General features: G+C 48.6%; 1 protein-coding gene across 4 annotated transcripts in view; it reads left to right on the plus strand.

Annotated features, from left to right (window-relative positions):
- GCNT2 (glucosaminyl (N-acetyl) transferase 2 (I blood group)) overlaps window positions 1-19035 on the plus strand; it is a 111475-nt gene that overhangs the window by 54870 nt on the left and 37570 nt on the right. Inside the window, exon 1 of one of the 4 annotated variants that reach the window (XM_062184516.1) lies at window positions 10961-11962. The exons of the other annotated variants lie outside the window; for them this stretch is intronic. Coding sequence (XP_062040500.1) covers window positions 11038-11962 — 925 coding nt within the window. The 5' untranslated portion in view covers window positions 10961-11037. Of the gene's footprint in view, window positions 1-10960; window positions 11963-19035 lie in introns of those variants that run through there. 4 annotated transcript variants of the gene reach the window in all.

Below are 19035 nucleotides of genomic sequence, written 5' to 3' on the forward strand. Positions count from 1 at the left end.
CTAACCTCACTGCTATGTTATAAATCTTAGTGTAAAAGCCGGCGCCGTGGCTCACTAGGCTAATCCTCCGCCTTGCGGCGCCGGCACACCGGGTTCTAGTCCCGGTCGCCCCTCTTCCAGGCCAGCTCTCTGCTGTGGCCAGGGAGTGCAGTGGAGGATGGCCCAAGTCCTTGGGCCCTGCACCCCATGGGAGACCAGGAGAAGCCCCTGGCTCCTGCCATCGGATCAGCGCCGGCCGCAGCGCGCCAACCGCGGCGGCCATTGGAGGGTGAACCAACGGCAAAGGAAGACCTTTCTCTCTGTCTCTCTCTCTCACTATCCACTCTGCCTGTCAAAAAAATAAAAAAAAATAAATAAATCTTAGTGTAGGTATTTCCATTCATATTTTTCTATTAATCCCACCTCATACAGAAAGATGTCTCAGGGGCTAGCAGCATCCCATATGAGCACCAGTTCAAGTCCCAGCTACTCCACTTCCAATCCAGCTCCCTGCTAATGTGCCTGGGAAAGCAGTGAAAGCAACAGAAGATGGCCCAAGTGCTTGGACCCCTGCACCCACATGGGAGACCCAGTAGAAGTTCTTGGCTCCTGGCTTTGGCCTGGCCTAGCCTTGGCCTTTGTGGCCATTTGGGGAGTGAACCAATGGGAGATAGATCTCTCTCCTTCTCTCTGTATTTCTGACTTTCAAATAAATAAATGAAATCTTAAAAAAGTCAGGTCACATATGGTGAGGAGAGGGTTTTGTTTTTGTTTTAAGATTTATTTATTTGAAAGGCAGAGTGACACAGAGACAGAGAGAGAGATCTTCCACTCCTCAGTTCCCCGTAAGAGCCAGGGCTGGGCCAGGCTGAAGCCAGGAACCAGGAACTCCATCTGGGTCTCCCATATGGGTGACAGGAACTCAAGTACTTGGGCCATCATCGGCTGCCTCCCAAGTGAATTAGCAGGGAGCTGAATCAGAAGCTGAGTAGCTGGGACTTGAACGAGCACTCCGATGTGGGATGTGGCCATCTCAAGTGGTGGTTTAACCTGCTGCACCACAGTGCCCACCTCAGAGGTTTGAGATACTGGTAACGTGACAATAACAATCTGGATGTCTTTATGTCTTTAGGTTCTCTCATTCTCATCTAGGTTGTGAGTCTTGCGCTGGCTGGGGACGGTTGAGTGGGCCGTGTAGTTTAAGAGCATTCTGTAGGCTCGCTGTGGAGCCACCCCATGAATGTTAATCACCTTGTCCCGTGCCTCAGTGGTTCACAGAAATGTGCGGGAGGGTCACGTAGTTGTCACGCACTGTATACTCAGTGATGGATCCTGTTCCCTCCCTCACCCCAGCCCCTGATCAGTTACTGACTGTTGTCCAGACAGTCACACCTTTCAGGCAGGATCCTCAGTCTGGGAGTGGGGAGGTCAGTGGTCTCTGGGAGACCCGTTCTTCCTGTTCTGTTCAGGACTTACTCAGTTTGAGCACTGAAAATCCTGCCTTCTGGGAAATTTCTTGGTCCTGGGCAAGTTGGGTCACTCTCACCTCTGCTCACTTTCCACATCCAGGACATGTCTGTGTAGATCATGAGTGCCCTAAATATTTAAATTCCGCAGAGCAGCACTAATCAATATACTGGAAGAAGATGATCATTGAAATCTCGGTTATCTGGGTTACAACACATTAAAGGGTAATGATCTAAACTACAGTATTAGCCATCAGCAACCACTCTTGTGCCTGCTGTTGCTGGCAACAATCTTCCCGTTGGTTTTGAGGATAGATCATGTCTGTTTAGATCTTATCTAAAAGAATGGGTTGGTAAATACACAATCTGAATCTAAAACCTCTTTAGCCAATGGGAAAATCAAATGCAGATGTGACCTTCAGTTTCAGACAAACACAGGACATTATCTTGGAGGCAAATTTGTTCCAGTTTTAATTTCTAGGAAAGCAGAAGAAACATCTGCGTTTTGGGATTTTTCCAAATGCTCTGCCCTAACAAACTGTCTAAACTCAAGGCTCTGTGGGAAAGAAGCTAGTTCAAGAGTGGATTGAATAAACTACAACAGCATCAAAAATTTAATGGGCTATTAAAATTAGAAGTTGGGAAACTACTGCCTATCTCTCTTTTAAGGCTATCTTGTTTCCATTTATATGAGAAGGTTCAGAAGATAAAGAGGATGGGATCTTCTAGACAGATTGCTGGCAGCAGCTGGAATGTAAAACGCAATCCCCGTACAAATCCTTCCCCTTGTAATTTTCAATTCCACATTCCAGACTGGGTCTGGGAGTGCAGAAGGGGTTGGAGTTGGGCTCAGAGGTAGCTGGCATGAGAGGAAAACCCAGACGAATCTCCGGACTGGGACAGACCCCAAGGTCAGGTCCCCACCTCATGAGTTTGCTGTCTTCTTTTTCTCAGAGTTGACCTTTGCAATCAGAGAAAAGTGACAACCCAAGACAAATCATCGTCTGGGCTGTCCCTTGAAATGTAACAGACTGTAGTGCAAGGTGCACGCTTTGCTTGTGGTTTCCTGGTTTCCGTGATTTTTGCTTTGGCTTAGACACTTAGAGGTCACAGGTGGGCAGCTAACGGCAGCAGGGAAGGAAATGAGCCACCCCAGCAGAGCTGAGAGGAAAGTAGCAAGAAGCAGTGGGACCCTGCAGGCACGAGGTAAGCTGGCGGTGGGAGGGGGAAAAATAGTGGGAGGACATCCGCAAAGAATGGAGCCAAGACAAAGCCTGATCAAGGCTCCTTTATTCAACAAATCCAGTAGTATTTAAACATGACCAGTTGTACACAAGAAGGCACACAGAAGATTTACATATCTAAAAGACTTTTGGGGTTACAAAGAGTTCCCCACAAGGTTCTTCCACTTAACAGATCGTAAAATGTTATCAATCATTGATTACAAGGGTACAATAAAACACCTAAGGGTTTCAGGTGTGACTGATTATCTACATCATCTCTTGTGAGAAGTGTAACAGTGAGATACAGTTCTTCCTGCCTATTCCTGGAACCTCCTTAGCCTTTTGTCTGTGCATCTCCATCGATATGTTTAAGTGTAAACAAGAGGGGTGACTGCCTGTGGCTGCCCACACCTGCTGATATGCCTGGAAAAGCAGATATGCTGGCCCAAGTACTTGAGCCCCTGCCACCCATGTGGAAGACCCTGATGGAGTTCCAGGCTCCCAGCTTCACGCTGGTCGAGCACTGGCCATTGTGGTTCACTCCCCAAAAGACCAGAGTGGCTAGGGCTCATCCAGACCAAAGCCAAGAATCAGGAGCTTCTTCCAGTTCTCCCACATGGGTGTAGGGGCCCAAGTACTTGGGCCATCTTCTACTGCTTTCCCAGGTGCCTTAGCAGAGAGCTGGATAGGAAGTGGATCAGCCCAGACTTGAAACAGTGACCATATGGGATGCTGCCACTGCAGTTGGCTTTAACACCTACACCACAGCACTAGTCCCCAGAGTCTAATTTAAACCTCCAAAGACACGCTCTCCACCACCATGCTTTATATTTGTCTCCAAAATACCCAGGGTGCACCGTAGGCTGGCTCTTCCCAGAAGTAACTAAGTCAGGTGTAGCTTTGAAGAACAGGCCCAAGCGTGGAGCGGGTGGCCCGAAAGCTACAGCCAGCCCCCTCCTGGCAAGAAGCCAGGGCCAGGAAAATGGAGGAAAGCCTGTCCCAGGCTTTTAATCCACTTTCAGAGGGGAGTGGTTAATTAACCTGATTGGCCGGTGGCACTCAGGTGTGGCCAGGTAGGGGCATGAGGTCACACAGGGGCATGGTGAAGGAGTGGTCTTCCAGCTCACAAACCTAATCAATTATTATTATTATTTGACAGGCAGAGTTAGACAGTGAGAGAGAGAGAGACAGAGAGAAAGGTCTTCCTTTTTCCGTTGGTTCACCGCCCCCAGTGGCCGCTATAGCTGGCGTGTTGCAGCCGACGTGCTGTGCCGATCTGAAGCCAGGAGCCAGGTGCTTCTCCTGGTCTCCCATGTGGGTGCAGGGCCCAAGCACTTGGGCCATCCTCCACTGCACTCCCGGGCCACAGCAGAGAGCTGGCCTGGAAGAGGAGCAACCGGGACAGAATCCGGTGCCCCAACCAGGACTAGAACCCAATGAGCCGGCACTGCAGGTGGAGGATTAGCCTAGTGAGCCGCGGCGCCGGCCAGCCTAATCAGTTTTAACCTGTATGCCTGTCTGCTTTGGCTGCAGTTGGTAATGACGGGCAGCTCCCCGATGCTGGGGTGGGGAGAGGGCAGAAGAGTTGAGGCTGCCCATGGTAATATGACCTTGAGCGTTCCAGCCTGGAGGACCCCCTCATGCATAGCTGTTCTGTATCCCTAAACCTACCTGGGAAGGGAGTCAGCATGCTTAGGGTCCTGTATGAGTCAGGTTTGGCCACAGAGAGAGACAGAGAGAGAGGTTTTCAAACTTGTCAAGCACATATTATTATTATTATTATTATTATTATTATTATTTGAAAGGCTGAGTTACAGAGGCGGCGGGGTGGGGGGGGGGGTGTCCCGCTGGTTCACTCCCCAGATGGCTGCAATGACCGGAGCTGTGCCGATCCAAAGCCAGGAGCCAGAAGTTTCCTCCAGGTCTCCCACCCAGGTTCAGGGACCCAAGGACCTGAGCCATCCTCCACTGCTTTCTCAGGCCATAGCAGAGAGCGGGATCGGAAGTGGAGCAGCCAGGACTTGAACCAATGCTCATATGGGATGCCGGCACTGCAGGAAGTGACTTTTACCTGCTATGCCACGGCACCTGCCCCATAAACTTTAGTTTTTTTAAGATTTTTAAAAAATTTATTTGAAAGGCAGAGTTACAGAGAGAGGAGAAACAGAAAGAAAGAGATCTTCCATCCGCTGGTTCACTCACCAAACAGCCACAATGGCCTGCTAGGCAAGGCCGAAGCTAGGAGCCAGGAGCTTCTTCCATTGCTTTGCCAGGCACATTAGCAGGGAGCTGGATCAGTTGTGGAGCAGCCAGGTCTCGAACCCACACCCATGTGGGATGTCAGCATTGCAAGCAGAGGCTTAACTTGGTATGCCACAATGCCAGCCCCTGTTTCAATATTTCTAAAAAAGATTTATTTATTTGAAAGGCAGAGTTACAGAGAGAGAGAGAGATTTTCTATCGACTGGTTCACTCCCCAAATTGTCACAACAGCTAGGGCAGGTCCAGGCCAAAGTCAGGAGCCTGGAACTCCATCCAGATCTCCCAGATGAGTGGCAGGGACACAAGTACCTGGGCCATCAACCACTGCTTTCCTAGGCACATTACAGGGAGCTGGTTCACCAGTGGAGCAGCCGGGACTCATATGGGATGGAGGCATTGCAGACACCATCCCAACCCACTGCACCATAAAATCGCGCCTCCCCATCAAGTTCTTTTTTTTTTTTTTTTTTTTTTTTTGACAGGCAGAGTGGACAGTGACAGAGAGACAGAAAGAAAGGTCTTCCTTTGCCCTTGTTTCACCCTCCAATGGCCGCCACGGCCGGCACACCGCGCTGATCCGAAGCACAGAGCCAGGTGCTTTTCCTGGTCTCCCATGGGGTGCAGGGCCCAAGGACTTGGGCCATCCTCCACTGCACTCCCGGGCCACAGCAGAGAGCTGGCCTGGAAGAGGGGCAACCAGGACAGAATCCGGCACCCCGACTGGGACTAGAACCCGGTGTGCCGGCGCTGCAGGCAGAGGATTAGCCTATTGAGCCGCAGCACTGGCCTAAGTTCTTTTCTTAAATTTCTTAAGAGCCCTATGGGATCAGTGCTCTGTATCTCCATCCCAGGGAAGAAAAGCAACCAAAGCAAACAGGGTGGCTCTGCGGCTGCAGAAGCGGCGTCCGACCGAGTGAAACTGGAGTGCTCCTAAGGCCTTGGTCACCTCCAGCAAAAACCGACGTCCATGGGCGTCAGAATCCCGATGTGAACGCAGGGGCGTTCACATTTCCCAGCCCACTTAATCCTCACGCCCCTTGAGGTTGAGGCTAAGATGACAACTACCTGAGCAGACTCTATAAACCCCAGCACCGTGTGCTGCAGCCCAGACACTGTGTGCACAAAGGGCTTCTTCATGTGAGTGTAAGGGCGACCCAGATGATTATTTTCCCGTATTTCACGCTTTCTTGAGTGGAAAAATACAGGAATCACAGGTGGTTCCAAAGACCCTGAGATAGCAGAAAGTCTGCCTGGGGGAGCCCAATTCTGACCTGGGGCCGAGATCAGCAGATTGCAGCCCCCAGGCTAACCATGGCCTAGTGTCAGTACTGCCCTTGAGCCGAGAATGGTTTTGCATTTTCAGATGGCTTCAAGAGTAAGAAGCAACAGACCATTTCATGGCATGAACAGTACCGTGCAATCCAGACTGCCATGTCATGAGGACACAGCTGTCCAGTGTAAGGGCTCTTGAACGCTGCAGTAGAGAGCTGAGCACTGTGGCAGAGACCCACAAGCCTAAAAACTCAACCATCGGGCCCCTTTACAGAAAAGGTGCCGACACTTGTAGAAGCAGGTGGTAAACATAGCTGCCTAGCATTTTTCGAGAAGAAAGCTTTCTCATAATGATGAGTTTTCTAGATAATTGAAGCCTAGACTTTCGTGCACAAAATAGTTAAGACTACTTTGACTCAATATTTCAGAAATGCCTTTTAAAATATGTGGAAGTATATCTAAGATATCTGTTGATGCAGCTGGCTTTTTGGCACAGTGGATTAAGCTTTTTTGAAAAAATATTTATTTATTTATTTGAAAGTCAGAGTTACACAGAGAAAGGAGAAGCAGAGAGAGAGAGAGAGAGAGAGGTCTTCCATCCTATGGTTCAAACCCAACTGGCCACAACGACTGGAGCTTCTTCTGGGTCTCCCACGTGGCTGCAGGTGCCCAAGGACTTGGGTCATCCTCTACTGCTTTCCCAGGCCATAGCAGAGAGCTGGATTGGAAGTGGAGCAGCCGGGACTTGAACCGGTGTCCATATGAGATGCTGCCACTGCAGGTGGCGGCTTTACCCGCTAGGCCACAGTGCTGGCCCCTGGATTAAGCTTCTGATTTTGACACCCATATTGGAGTGCCTGGTTTGAGTCCTGATTCTGCTATCAACTCCAGCTTCCTGCTAATGTGCACTAGGGTGCCAGCAGTGATGGATCAAGTACTTGGCACCCACAGGAACACCTAGAACTGAGTTGCAGTCTCCTGGCTTAGGCCTGGCCCAGCCCCAGCTATTGAAGGCATTTGCAGAGTGATGCAGTGGATGAGATCTCTTTGTGTCTATATGTCTCTCTCTGCCTTTCAAATAAATAAAATATATAATTAAGTAATTTTTAAAAACATTGAAATAGTTACCAGTCCTGGAAGCATGATTCATTAATTGGCATTAATTGCTGGCATTGAGAGGCACTCATGCTCGCTCATTCTTTTTTTCTTTTTTAAAGATTTATTTATTTCAAAGAGTTATAGAGAGGTAGAGACAGAGAGAGAGGTCTTCTATCCACTGGTTCGCTCCCCATTTGGCTGCAATGGCTGGAGCTGAACCAATCTGAAGCCAGGAGCCAGGAACTTCTGGATCTCCCTCGTGGGTGCACAGGCCCAAGAATTTGAGCCATCTTCCACTGCTTTCTCAGGCGCATTAGCAGGGAGCCAGATTGGCAGTGGAGCAGCCGGGATTTGAACCAGCACCCATATGGGATGCCTGCGCAGCAGGCCAGGGCTTTAACCCACTGCGCCACAGAGTCGGCCCCTCTCTCATTCTTCATAGCCTTCAGTCTCCTTGATGTCCATGACCCTATGGCCAAGTGCTAGCTGCCATCTGTGAACTGACTAGCCCCACTGCCTCTCTCATTTTCCCTTCCCTGCCCATATGCATTGGAGTGTGTGAATCTAGCCTACAATATGTGATCATTATTTTGATTGCTTAAATATCAGTCATTATTTGCTTTCTGTGTTTCACTTGTGGCCAAAGAGTTTGAGGTTGCCAGACCAAAGCCTTAAACGCAAAGAGACTGAGGAATCTTGGTGGAGTTAAGAGTTGAGGGGACTCACCGATAAGCATAGCCTTTACTCAGTAGCCAATCATTACGCCATGTGTAATGGAGAATGGGTTCCAGTCCTGCCCCTCTGCTGACCAGCCTTCGCCTTGGCCATTGTTAACCCAGCTGCATGGACTCAAGATGCATGTAAGGTTAACGAGGGCCAAGTCATTGTACAGGGAAAGAGACGCAGGCGTGTGCGCTGAGGCCCCCAGAGAGCCCGGCCCTTTGTTTTCCTGTCCAAGCTGGTCTGAGTGTGTGCTGTTACCCACAGTATTTGTGCTGCCTCTTTGTTTGTGATCATAAAGTTTATCCTGGGGCACAGAGAAACAGGATACAAAATGTCCACTCAACAACAGTTTTCAATATGTTAAACCAACTAGAGCGAATGGAGTAGAAATAATGTCTTGGTTGGAAGTTAATAGCTTAACTCACCCAATTATTTGCTGGAAGAAAATGCCTGTTCAGTTACCACAGACACCAGGCAAAACAAACCTGGTGCTCCGGCCGGCCAATAAATAGGCATCGCTTTCTAATCTCAGGCTGTTCATCTAAACCACTGTAAATAAGTCAGGGCAAATTATAGAAGCGGTTTTTTTTTATTTGTTTTGGTATCACTGTTTGGAACCCTAAATCATGTTGCGGCTCCCTGCTATGGCAGTCTGCTTTCACTGAATCATGACGAATGATTTCTCGAGTTTGCTTGGCGCTGGCGTCCACTGAAGCTCCCCGTTGCAGGATCAGAGCTCAAGGCGATGAGAAGAGGGGAGGGGGGATGTGAAAGCCCTTAGCTTCTCTTCCTCCCTCCAGCTCTCCCAGTCTTGTTCCCCAGAGCTCAGCCAAGGACATATTTTGCAGAAAAGGGTGTGGATCTCAGAAGAATGAAGAGCAGTAAAGGCATAAAAATGGGACTGTTTGTTCCTCGCACATAGATACACTTCGTGTGTGTGTGGGTGTGGGTGTGGGTGTGTGGGTGTGGGTGTGTGTGGGTTACCCCCTCCCTGGAGCAAGGAGAGGATGGCAGTAAGGAAGGAAAAGTGTAGCAATACCTTCTGGGAATAAATCCAGCCACTTAAAAACCCTATGGTCCATTAGCAGGTTCGGAAGTGTTGGCCACTTTTCAAAGACAACAGCAATCATAGCTAATGCTCCTTGGCTATGTACTAAGTGCCCAGATTCCTACAAAGCCCTGAACATGACTTTCCCTCGTTTACTCTTCTTCCCTAAGTGAAATGGGAGGCACTGCTGTTTACCATGTCACAGAGAACCTGGTACTTACAGAGGTTAAGTAACTTTACCCTAGTGGCCTTGACCCACTGGGATTTAGCCAGAGACTGGTTTCAGCGTCTTGATGGGTCCAGCCTGCTGAGCATCTCTGGGAAGAGTATCTGTATCTGCTTCCACCACCTCATCTGTAAGGGGGTTGCTTCAGGTGCCAACTCTCCACTCTCCAGCAAAACTCATATCCAAATCAGTATACATCCCATCCATGCCACTGCTGCCATTCATTCCTACAGTGATTTGGAGGAAGCTAAGGGGTGGTGCCAGCTAGGGAATGGGCAGGGAGAGTGCTGCAGTATGCACCAAATGTTTTCCAAACAGGAGCAGGTGCCCAAGCTGTCAATCGTGCCCAGGCAGGTGGGGTTGCTGGGTGACTGACTGTGAGTCTAACACCCCTTCTGGGGGGCTGCCACAGCTGACCCTTCTGTTGGGCCAGTTCCCTTCTCCCAGAAGGGTCCCTGTAGCAGCTTCCACTCACCAGGCCTCTCTGCCTGGAGCAGCCGCACAGGTGAGCTAGGAGAACCCCTCTGTAATGTGACCAGACCTGCTCTTCCTGGCTCCCCTGAGTTACACTGACTGCTACTTCCAGGAATTTTGCATCAGCCCTGTAGCTTTTGTGTTTTGAATCTTTAGAGCACAGAGCGGGAGAAAGGTTGGGTGGGAAGGATAATGAGAAACCTGCCAGCTCTGGGACACAACCTCAAATCTGAGGATGTCAGGGTCCGAAAGGGACCCACACACTACAGATGATACCTTGTCAACAGCTCAGGTTCTCGGAAGCTCTCTCGTGAAATGGGAGCCCAGCACATGCCCTCGGGGAACAATGGCTATCATCTTTCTCTGGGGCATGCAAACAAAAATGTGTTTACTGCATTATTTATCCTCAACACTGACCCTTTCATGTGAAAAGTCACTCTTAGCTTCCTTCTCTCCTCATCAAACGCCCCCAAGGTTGTGACTCTTCCTTCTGTCTTCCCCGAGTGTGCACACAATGTACATATGAGCTATGGCACCCCCTCAGAATCTGCCAGATTTCATCCAGCAAACTTCACCACCAGAGATATTTTTGCTGCTGAAAATCTTCTACTTAGACCTGTTGCAAGTGCGCATTTCCTTATCTGTGCCCAGAAGTGGAGACGAGACCGACAGGGGAAGAGGTAGCTGAGAACTGAGAAATAAACCCAAGGAGCAGATGTCCTGACTGTTGGCTTCCAAGGACTGATAGCAGGTGGTGGGGTCAGGCCCCCCCCACTCAAATTTTTGGAGCCATTTATCCTGGAAAGCAAAAGGAGAAGCGTGAGATGAGAAGGGAGATGAGATTGAAATTGATTGGATGGGAGGCGGGGAGTAAAGCAAGAGAAACATTTTCAGGGAGAAGGACCTGTCATTGCATTCCAGAACGTAATTTGCTAAGATCCACCAGTTACGTTTCATATGCAAATGAAGAGGCTGGGCTGAGCCGACAGTGCCCGCGTGTGCAGCCCCGATCCAGCACCACTGGGCTGCAGACCAGAGCTGTTGGGAAGGCATCTCAGCTCCAGCCAGCCCCAAGGAGGATGGATGAGACGCCCCGAAGCTGAGACAACAGAAGGATTAAAGGACTCAGGAGAGGCAGCCAGCCCTCGGGAGAAGCTGTCGAAATTCCAGACTGGCAAGAGCAGTCAGTCCAACCTCTCCCAGTTGGGATTTCATTTCTCAGATCCCTGCAGAGAGAGATTCTTTTCCCCCAGGAAAGTGAAAATAATGAACTTTTGGAAGAATTACTTTTTTGCCTGCACTGTACTCACTGTGGTTACTTTCGTGATATTTTACACTAGCCAATTAAGCTCGCCAAAAAGTTACGAGAAGGTGAACAGTTCCAGTGAAAGGCCTTTTAGACTAAATGCCTGTAATTACGCCTCAGAAGAGAAGCCGGCCTTTGTGTGGGGAAGAGCATCATCATCACCTTTGGGCAGAGTCCCTTGCCAGGAGTACCTGATCCAGAGTCACTACATCACCAGCCCCCTGTCGGAAGAAGAAGTTGCCTTCCCCCTGGCCTACGTCATGGTCATCCACAAGGACTTTGATACTTTCGAAAGGCTCTTCCGGGCCGTCTACATGCCCCAGAACGTCTACTGCGTGCACGTGGATGAGAAAGCCTCCACTGAGTTTAAGCTTTCTGTGCTACAGTTACTGAGCTGCTTCCAAAATGCTTTTATTGCTTCGAAGATAGAGCCCGTGGTCTACGCAGGCATCTCCAGGCTGCAGGCCGACCTGAACTGCCTGCAGGACCTCGTGGCCTCGCACGTCCCCTGGAAGTACACCATCAACACCTGTGGGCAGGACTTTCCCCTGAAAACCAACAGGGAAATCGTTCAGTACCTGAAAGGGTTCAAAGGGAAGAACATCACCCCCGGGGTGCTGCCCCCCGCCCATGCGATTGGACGGACTAAATACGTCCACAGGGAGCATGTAGGCAAAGGTGGCTCTTTTGTGAAAAATACTTATATTCTGAAAACCTCACCTCCACATCAGCTGACCATCTACTTTGGTACCGCCTACGTGGCCCTCACCAGAGAGTTTGTCAACTTTGTGTTCAGTGACAAAAGGGCCATTGATCTACTACAGTGGTCAAGAGACACCTACAGCCCTGATGAACATTTCTGGGTGACACTCAATAGGATTCCAGGTAGGAACCAGTTTCCATTCCCATTTGGTCATATCGATTAATTGAGTTTCCCAGTCTCCCACTCCTCCGGAGAACTGGCTCATCCACAATTATTTCACAAAAATAACAAATATCTGGGAAACGATTGATTTAGTTCCTTTTAGTGACAGGTTAGTGCGGAAGCTGTTGTCTTTCGAACTTGAGACATTGTGATCTGAGAAATGCTGAGCTCAGTTGCTCTGGCAGAACTGTCTTGGTGTGTCCCAGGGTTGCTGGCTTCCATCCTAGTCTTGTGAGTTAATGTTCTTCACAGTCCTTGATAAGTACACTTAAAATGAGACTGATTCTTTTTTTTTTTTAAAGTTGCATCCTAGAACTTAGGAGTTGAGGGAGGTGATGTTCCTGCTGGAGGAATATTATTGTGCTGTATCATTGATGGTTCCATTCATGGTTCATGGGGTTGTTTGGGATTGGAGGCTGTTCTTAGAATCTTGGAAATCTCTTTGAATGTTCACAAATCAGCATTCAACTTAAATGTCTCTGCTCTAAGGTCACAACAAACACCCAGACCGTAATTCATCTCAGTTCACCAAATCTATCATGATAGATTACTGCCTAGAAGAGTGGGTAGCAATGAATTGAAACATCCAGAGAGAGAGAGAGATCCTAGCTGGAGCTAATCTGAAGAGAAGTTTCCATTTTTTAACTCATAGATTTTTATTAGAAATTCCAGTTTGCAGTCTTTCTGCTTTTATATCCTGTCAAATCTTTGAGGGTGTTTATGATCATTTGGGAAGGGGTTCAAGGTATGTCAGGCAGCTGAACACAGAAAATACAACCAACTTCCTTTTTCAAAAGTCCGTATCTCCTGGGCAGCCCAGAGCAGCTCTTCTGTCTGCTGATGTCCCAACACACTTGTCTGTAATATTGCACCAGGGTGGTTGTGGGTGTCAGTCCTCCGGTAACGTGGCCCTCTGCCTGCCATTCCTAAAATAATTCCTGGCTCTTGTGTGTGCTGTTGTTATCATGGGCACACTGTTGAGTGCTGCTTGAAGCTACCTTTATATCTGAAAGTGAACGCAAAGCAGCAAGACATATTTGGCTCCCTAATCATTTGGCATTCCTAAGTGGGAGTGGTAAGCACGGAACGCAGAGAGGAGCAAACAAGGTGGCTGGGGACAGGCATCCTGTCCGCTGTCCCAGGAAACGGTGATTTTCAGAAATGCCAAATTCTCAGGTCATGAACAGAAGGGGAAGTAAACCAGCACCTATCAGAGCGTGATGTGTGTTAACCTAGTTATTTACAAGCACCTGTTTTCACACACCTGTAAATATTCTGTGTCTGATGCTGGTCTTCTGGGCACGGTTTGTGGCAGATGTGTTATATTCTACATGATTTATTTTAATGATGAGCAAAAACCATTGACAGTCTCATGTACAGAGGCAGCTGGTGAGGCTTGGAGAGGGCGGGTGAAATAATGTGGGCCTGGGGTTCACCCAGGTCGGCCAAGGCAAAGCTAGGAGATGATCCCGGACTTGTGGGCCTGACTTTCCTGTGTGTGTCTAAGAGGATTCCCTGCAGAATTCCAGAGAGGAGGAAGGATAGGAGTGGCTGGAAAAAAATGAACAAGCTGTGGAAGTGAGTTACACTTGGCCACTTTGGGGTCCCCTTTTGAGGTTGCAGGGATACGGAGAGAGAAAAAGAGAGAGTTGGAAGACAGCAAGCATGCGAGGCTTGTCAGGGCCACTGTGCTGAGTCCCAGGGTATCCCTTTTTTGAAGGCACCGCCACCACCCCATTGGGGCTTCTGTGTGCTTGCTTAGTTTGCTGCCCTGAGCTGGTGGGAATGGTTAGTGTCCTTCAGTGAATGTTCTCAGAGAGGCGGGGGAGCGAGATGCCACGGGAGCCTAGTCACTGTCATGACAAAAAGAAAATGACATGTTTAGTGGACTTTGCTTTCATGTGGAGCAGAAGCTTCGTAAAATAATAGATTTGCTTGACGTTCAGATTTTCAGCACTGAGTAGGTATTTATTTAGTCCTTCATGGAACCAGGTTCTCTTAAGTGTCCTGAGGGGACAGCTGTGAACAGACGTGGCTTCCAGAAATTGAGGTTTTGGGAATTGAAAATTGAGTATTAAACTTTAGTGATGATACAGTAAAAAGTATACTGAGTTAATTTTTCCTCCTCCAGAAAAACACTTTTCTCTTTAGTATCCATCCCTACTTATTTTTAAGTACAATTGGTTACTTACTGTGGACTTTGCCAATTTTTTTAAAGATTTATTTTATTAAGAAGCGGAGTGACAGAGAGAAGGGAGATCTTCCAGCTGTCCTCCATCTCCAAATGCCTGCAACAGCCAGGGCTAGGTCAGGCCAAAGCCAGGCACCAGGAGCTCCATTTGGGTCTTTCATGTAGGTGGCAGGAACCCATGATTTGGGCCATCCTCTGCTGCCTCCCAGGATGTGTTAGCAGGAAGCTGAATCAGAAGCCTGGAGTACCTGCGACTCGGGCTAGGCGCTCCCACATCAGACGCAGGTGTACCAAGCTGTGGCTTAACCCACTGTGCCACAATGCCTGTCCCAGCCCACCCCTTTCAAGTTAGCTTTAAAAAAAATAGAAAACATATTTATTTAGAAGGTTGAAAAATGTTAAAGCATATACTCTATCAGCTACTTATGTTATTAGTTCCTTGTCCATTCTTCCATGGGCATTTTATTATGTTCCTAGCAATAATATTAATTACTGTGGAAAACATTGCATATGAATATTTTAAAGCTCACCCCCCCAAATATTCAGAAAATGGAAAATATTTTAGGCACCACATCTTCCATGAGTTAGAAACAAAAAACTGCAATGTGGTCTTTATCCAAACAGGTCGTGTCTATGTTGAAGCTTTAAAATCTAAGGCCGGGGAACTCTGAAACAAAGCCTCCGGTTCCCCTGCTCTGCTGTGTCCAGCGATGGTGGCACTGCAGGACTCACAGGCTGACAGGGCACCGTGAACCCTTACTTAGAGTTTGGCAGTCACATTGCATCAGCTTCAGGGTCAGGTTTGAGCTCCTGGTGTGCTGACTGCCATGGCCTGGCCCCCCGCCCATCTCTCTCCTCTCGGTTCTTTTTCCTTGATGCCTCATACTTGTTTCAGCAACTGTTTGGTCCCACAAACTTCTGCCCCTTCCACTACTTCTCTGGCTTTTCATCATATCTCCTCGTTGCCATCTCTCACTGCTGGGATGCCCCTCCTAGCATCTCCAACTCCTCTTCATCCTCCGTAACCCACCCTTAGATGTCGCCTCCTCCAGATGTCATCCCTGACTGCCACCCTTCCAGGTAGTTGGTGCTTCAACCCTGGGTTTGCCCGTTCCCAATGCCAGCACTGCATTGTAATTACCTGTTTCGTGACCCTGCCTCCTCAGTAGCTGAGCTCCTTCAGGATAAGCAAAGTGACATCTATCCTTGTGTCTCCCATCTCATCCCCCACTCCACCATTTCTCACTGTGTCTGTGCCAGATGTGAAGATAAGCAGCCCTTGGGATGCCTGTGGCTGGGGGCTGGGGAGGGACAGGAATGTGCGAGATCATTGTGAAAAGGAGGAACAGATCAAGTACCCTGTACCCAAGGGTGGGGTGTGTGTGATAAGAATGAGAGAAACAGCAGGTAAAATATGGCTTGGAATTAGAATTCCACCATTGCTGGGTCAACAAAGGATATCAGGAAATGAGAGGAAGAGATGTGTAGAAACAGAAAGGACCGGAGTTCCAGAAGCAAGGTTCATGGGGCTGAGTCCCTCCTAAGAAAACCCGGTTCCCTAGGGGCCCACGCTGTGGCGTAGCGGGTAAAGCCGCTGCCTGCAGCCAGGATCCTATATGGGCACTGGTGCAAGTCCCGGCTGCTGCTCCACTTCTTCTTCTTCTTCTTCTTCTTTTTTTTTTTTTAAAGATTTATTTATTTATTTGAAAGTCAGAGTTACACAGAGAAGGAGAGGCAGAGAGAGAGAGAGAGGTCTTCCATTCGCTGGTTCACTCCCCAGATGGCTGCAATGGCCAGAGCTGTGCCGATCCAAAGCCAGGAGCTAGGAGTTTCTTCCGGGTCTCCCACATAAGTGTAGGGGCCCAAGGACTTGGGCCATCTTCTACTGCTTTCCCAGGCCATAGCAGAGAGCTGGATTAGAAGTGGAGCAGCCGGGCCAGAGTGGGGTGCAGCGGGTTAAAGCCCTAGCCCGAGGCGCTGGCATCCCATATGGGTGCTGGTTCTAGTCCTGGCTGCTCTTCTTCCAATCCAGCTCTCTGCTATGGCCTGGGAAAGCAGTAGAAGATGGCCCAAGTCCTTGTGCCACTGCACCCATGTGGGAGACCCGGAAGAAGCTCCTGGCTCCTGGCTTCGGATTGGCACAGATTAGGCCGTTGCAGCCGTCTGGGGAGTGAACCAGCCGATGGAAGACCTCTCTTTCTGACTCTACCTCTCTCTCTAACTCTGTCTTTCAAATAAAATAAAATAAATCTTAAAAAAAAAAAAAAGTGGAGCAGCCGGGACTCAAACCAGTGCCCATATGGGATGCCAGCACTTTTGGCAGTAGCTTTACCCACTATGCCACAGTGTAGGTCTCTATTCCACTTCTGATCCTGCTCTCTGCTATGGCCTGGGAAAGCAGTAGAAGATGGCCCAAGTCCTTGGGCCCCTGCACCCATGCGGGAGATCTAGAAGAAGCTCCAGGCTCTCCTGGCTTTGGATTGGCCCAGCTCTGGCTGTTGTGGCCATTTGGTTGGTGAACCAGTGGATGGAAGACCTCTCTCTCTCTCTCTGCTTCTGACTCTCTGTAATTCTGCCTTTCAAATAAATGAATAAATCTGGACCCATCTTGTTGCCAACCTCTGATGCCAAGAAAATACCTGGGCAGGCAGCACATGTGGACGCCCCCAGTTAGTTTCTGCCTTGTGCGCTCCTGGTTTGAGTTTCTCCCACACCTGGCACCCATTCAAACCTGCTGCTAGCACCATTCCTGGGCTACGGACAGTTCCTACAGTGGCTGCTTCTGGCTTAATTTGATTTAGAGGCTTAGGAAAAGAAAGAAAGGAGAAAGAATATGAAAGATTAAAAAGAGACAATAGAAAGAAACATAAAACACCCGTCCAGGTGTAGCTCTCAATGTAAACACTGAGCTATTTAGAAGGTAGGTGTTCTCTCCAGAAAGATTACCAGGGCCTTAAACCTGGGCGTGGCTGGGTCTGTCCCAATCTCTTTCAAAGTATGCATTGTGTTTTGTGTACATCAGCCCAAATTAGAATCCAGTTTCTAGAACCACAAAGGGTCATTCACTCACGTCCATTTTACCCTGGATGGAGAATTATAAACACTGATGGACTGGTAGAGTCCTCTTAATGATCATCAGGGACATTCAGGTCTACAAACACATGGTCTATTGTGGTCAGAGGACAATCCACAATGGCCCTTGTTCTGTCAATGTAGGGATAAATTTTGGTGAAAGTAGGGACTCCACAAAAACATACTTCCATGGCTTCCTATCCATTTAACAGAGCCTAAAAATATCATTTTATATATCAGATAATATGAAATATACAATAAATTTGAATGTGATTTTCAAAATATTATTTTAGCAATGTTTGACTCATTTTACCTCTTTGGTGAAGGGATCTGGATTCCTCCTGGGCCAGTAATGTAGGTAGGATCATGGCGGAAGATTTCTATCTACAGCGTATCCTGACCTCTGACCACTTAGACTGATGAGGTTTTTCTTTTTCTTTTCTTTTTTTAATGCTTATTTATTTATTTCCATCTACTTGAAAGAGCAACAGAGAAGAAAGAGACAGAGGCAGAAATAGAAACCACGTCTGTCTGCTGGTTCACTCCCTAAATGCCTGCAGCAGCCAGGGCTGGGGCGGGCCAAGCCGGGAGCCCGGAGCTCCATCCAGGTGTCCCACATGGGTGGCAGGAGCCCAGGTACTTGAGTCATTCCCTGCTGCCTCCCAGGTGCACACTAGCAGGAATGTTGGAGTAGCAAGCAGAGCCAGGGCTTGAACCCAGGTACGCCAAGATTTTTGAAGTCCCCTTGTTCAATGATGACTATATATCAATGTCTAAATTATCTCTTTAACACACAGTATCACTACCCTGTTTCTTGGTACATCATACAAAGGCATCTCCTTCTATCCTCCTTTGAGTCTTTGTATTATGCAAAGGACTTTGGAGGGTGTGTATTAGGGGGAGTGGTTAAGTTGCCACTTGGGTTGCCCACTTCCCACATCTGAGTCCTGGCTCTGCTGGTGACTCCAGCTCCCTGCTAATGTGCATCCTGGAAGACAGAAGCATTGACGCAGTGTGTTTGGGTCCTTCCCACCCATGTAGGAGACCTGGGTTAATTTCTGGGCTCCTGGTTTCCACTTGGCCCAGCCTCAGCTGTCGTGTTTGCGGGGGTGAGCCAATGGATGGGAGATCTTTGTTTCTCTCTGTCTATTTGCCTTTCAAATAAATAAGCAAAACATTTGTCTTTCTGCCTTTTAAATAAAATACAAATAAATAAATGAATAATTTCAAATGCAGTCTCTCTCTTTTTGATGGGGGGGCCTGGGTTTGGAGGCAGATAGAGTTGCAGTCCTTCCTCCCAGCACCTGCCAACTGTGCGACACTGACCTTGGTTTACTCGTCTATGATGAGAAGGATAATAAGCAGCTGTGTACCCAGAGGAATTGTAAGTGCAGAGCTAGATAAGACAGCATATAAGAGTGGATGTAGTGTTGGGCTTCTCAGCCCTGAGCATGCCCCAGTGTCCCCCTGCAGGACATGGGGAGGCACTGAAGGCTGGGGCCCGCCTCCAGAGTCTGATTCGGCAGGTCTGAAGCAGGGCCCAGAACTTGTGCCTGGTTCTGCTTCTGCCACACATTGGGAGCCACACTTGGGGAACTCCTGACTTAGACCATCTATCACAGAGACTGGCACGTTAAGAGAGAGAGAGAGAGAGAGAGAGAGAGATCTTCCATCTGCTGATTCATTTCCCAAGTGGCCATATAGCTGGAGCTGGGCTGATCCAAAACCAGGAGCTAGGAGCTTCTTCTGGGTCTCCCGTGCAGGAGTTGG

Source organism: Lepus europaeus, chromosome 3 (genome assembly GCF_033115175.1).
Source record: "Lepus europaeus isolate LE1 chromosome 3, mLepTim1.pri, whole genome shotgun sequence".
Classification (NCBI taxonomy): Eukaryota; Metazoa; Chordata; class Mammalia; order Lagomorpha; family Leporidae; genus Lepus; species Lepus europaeus.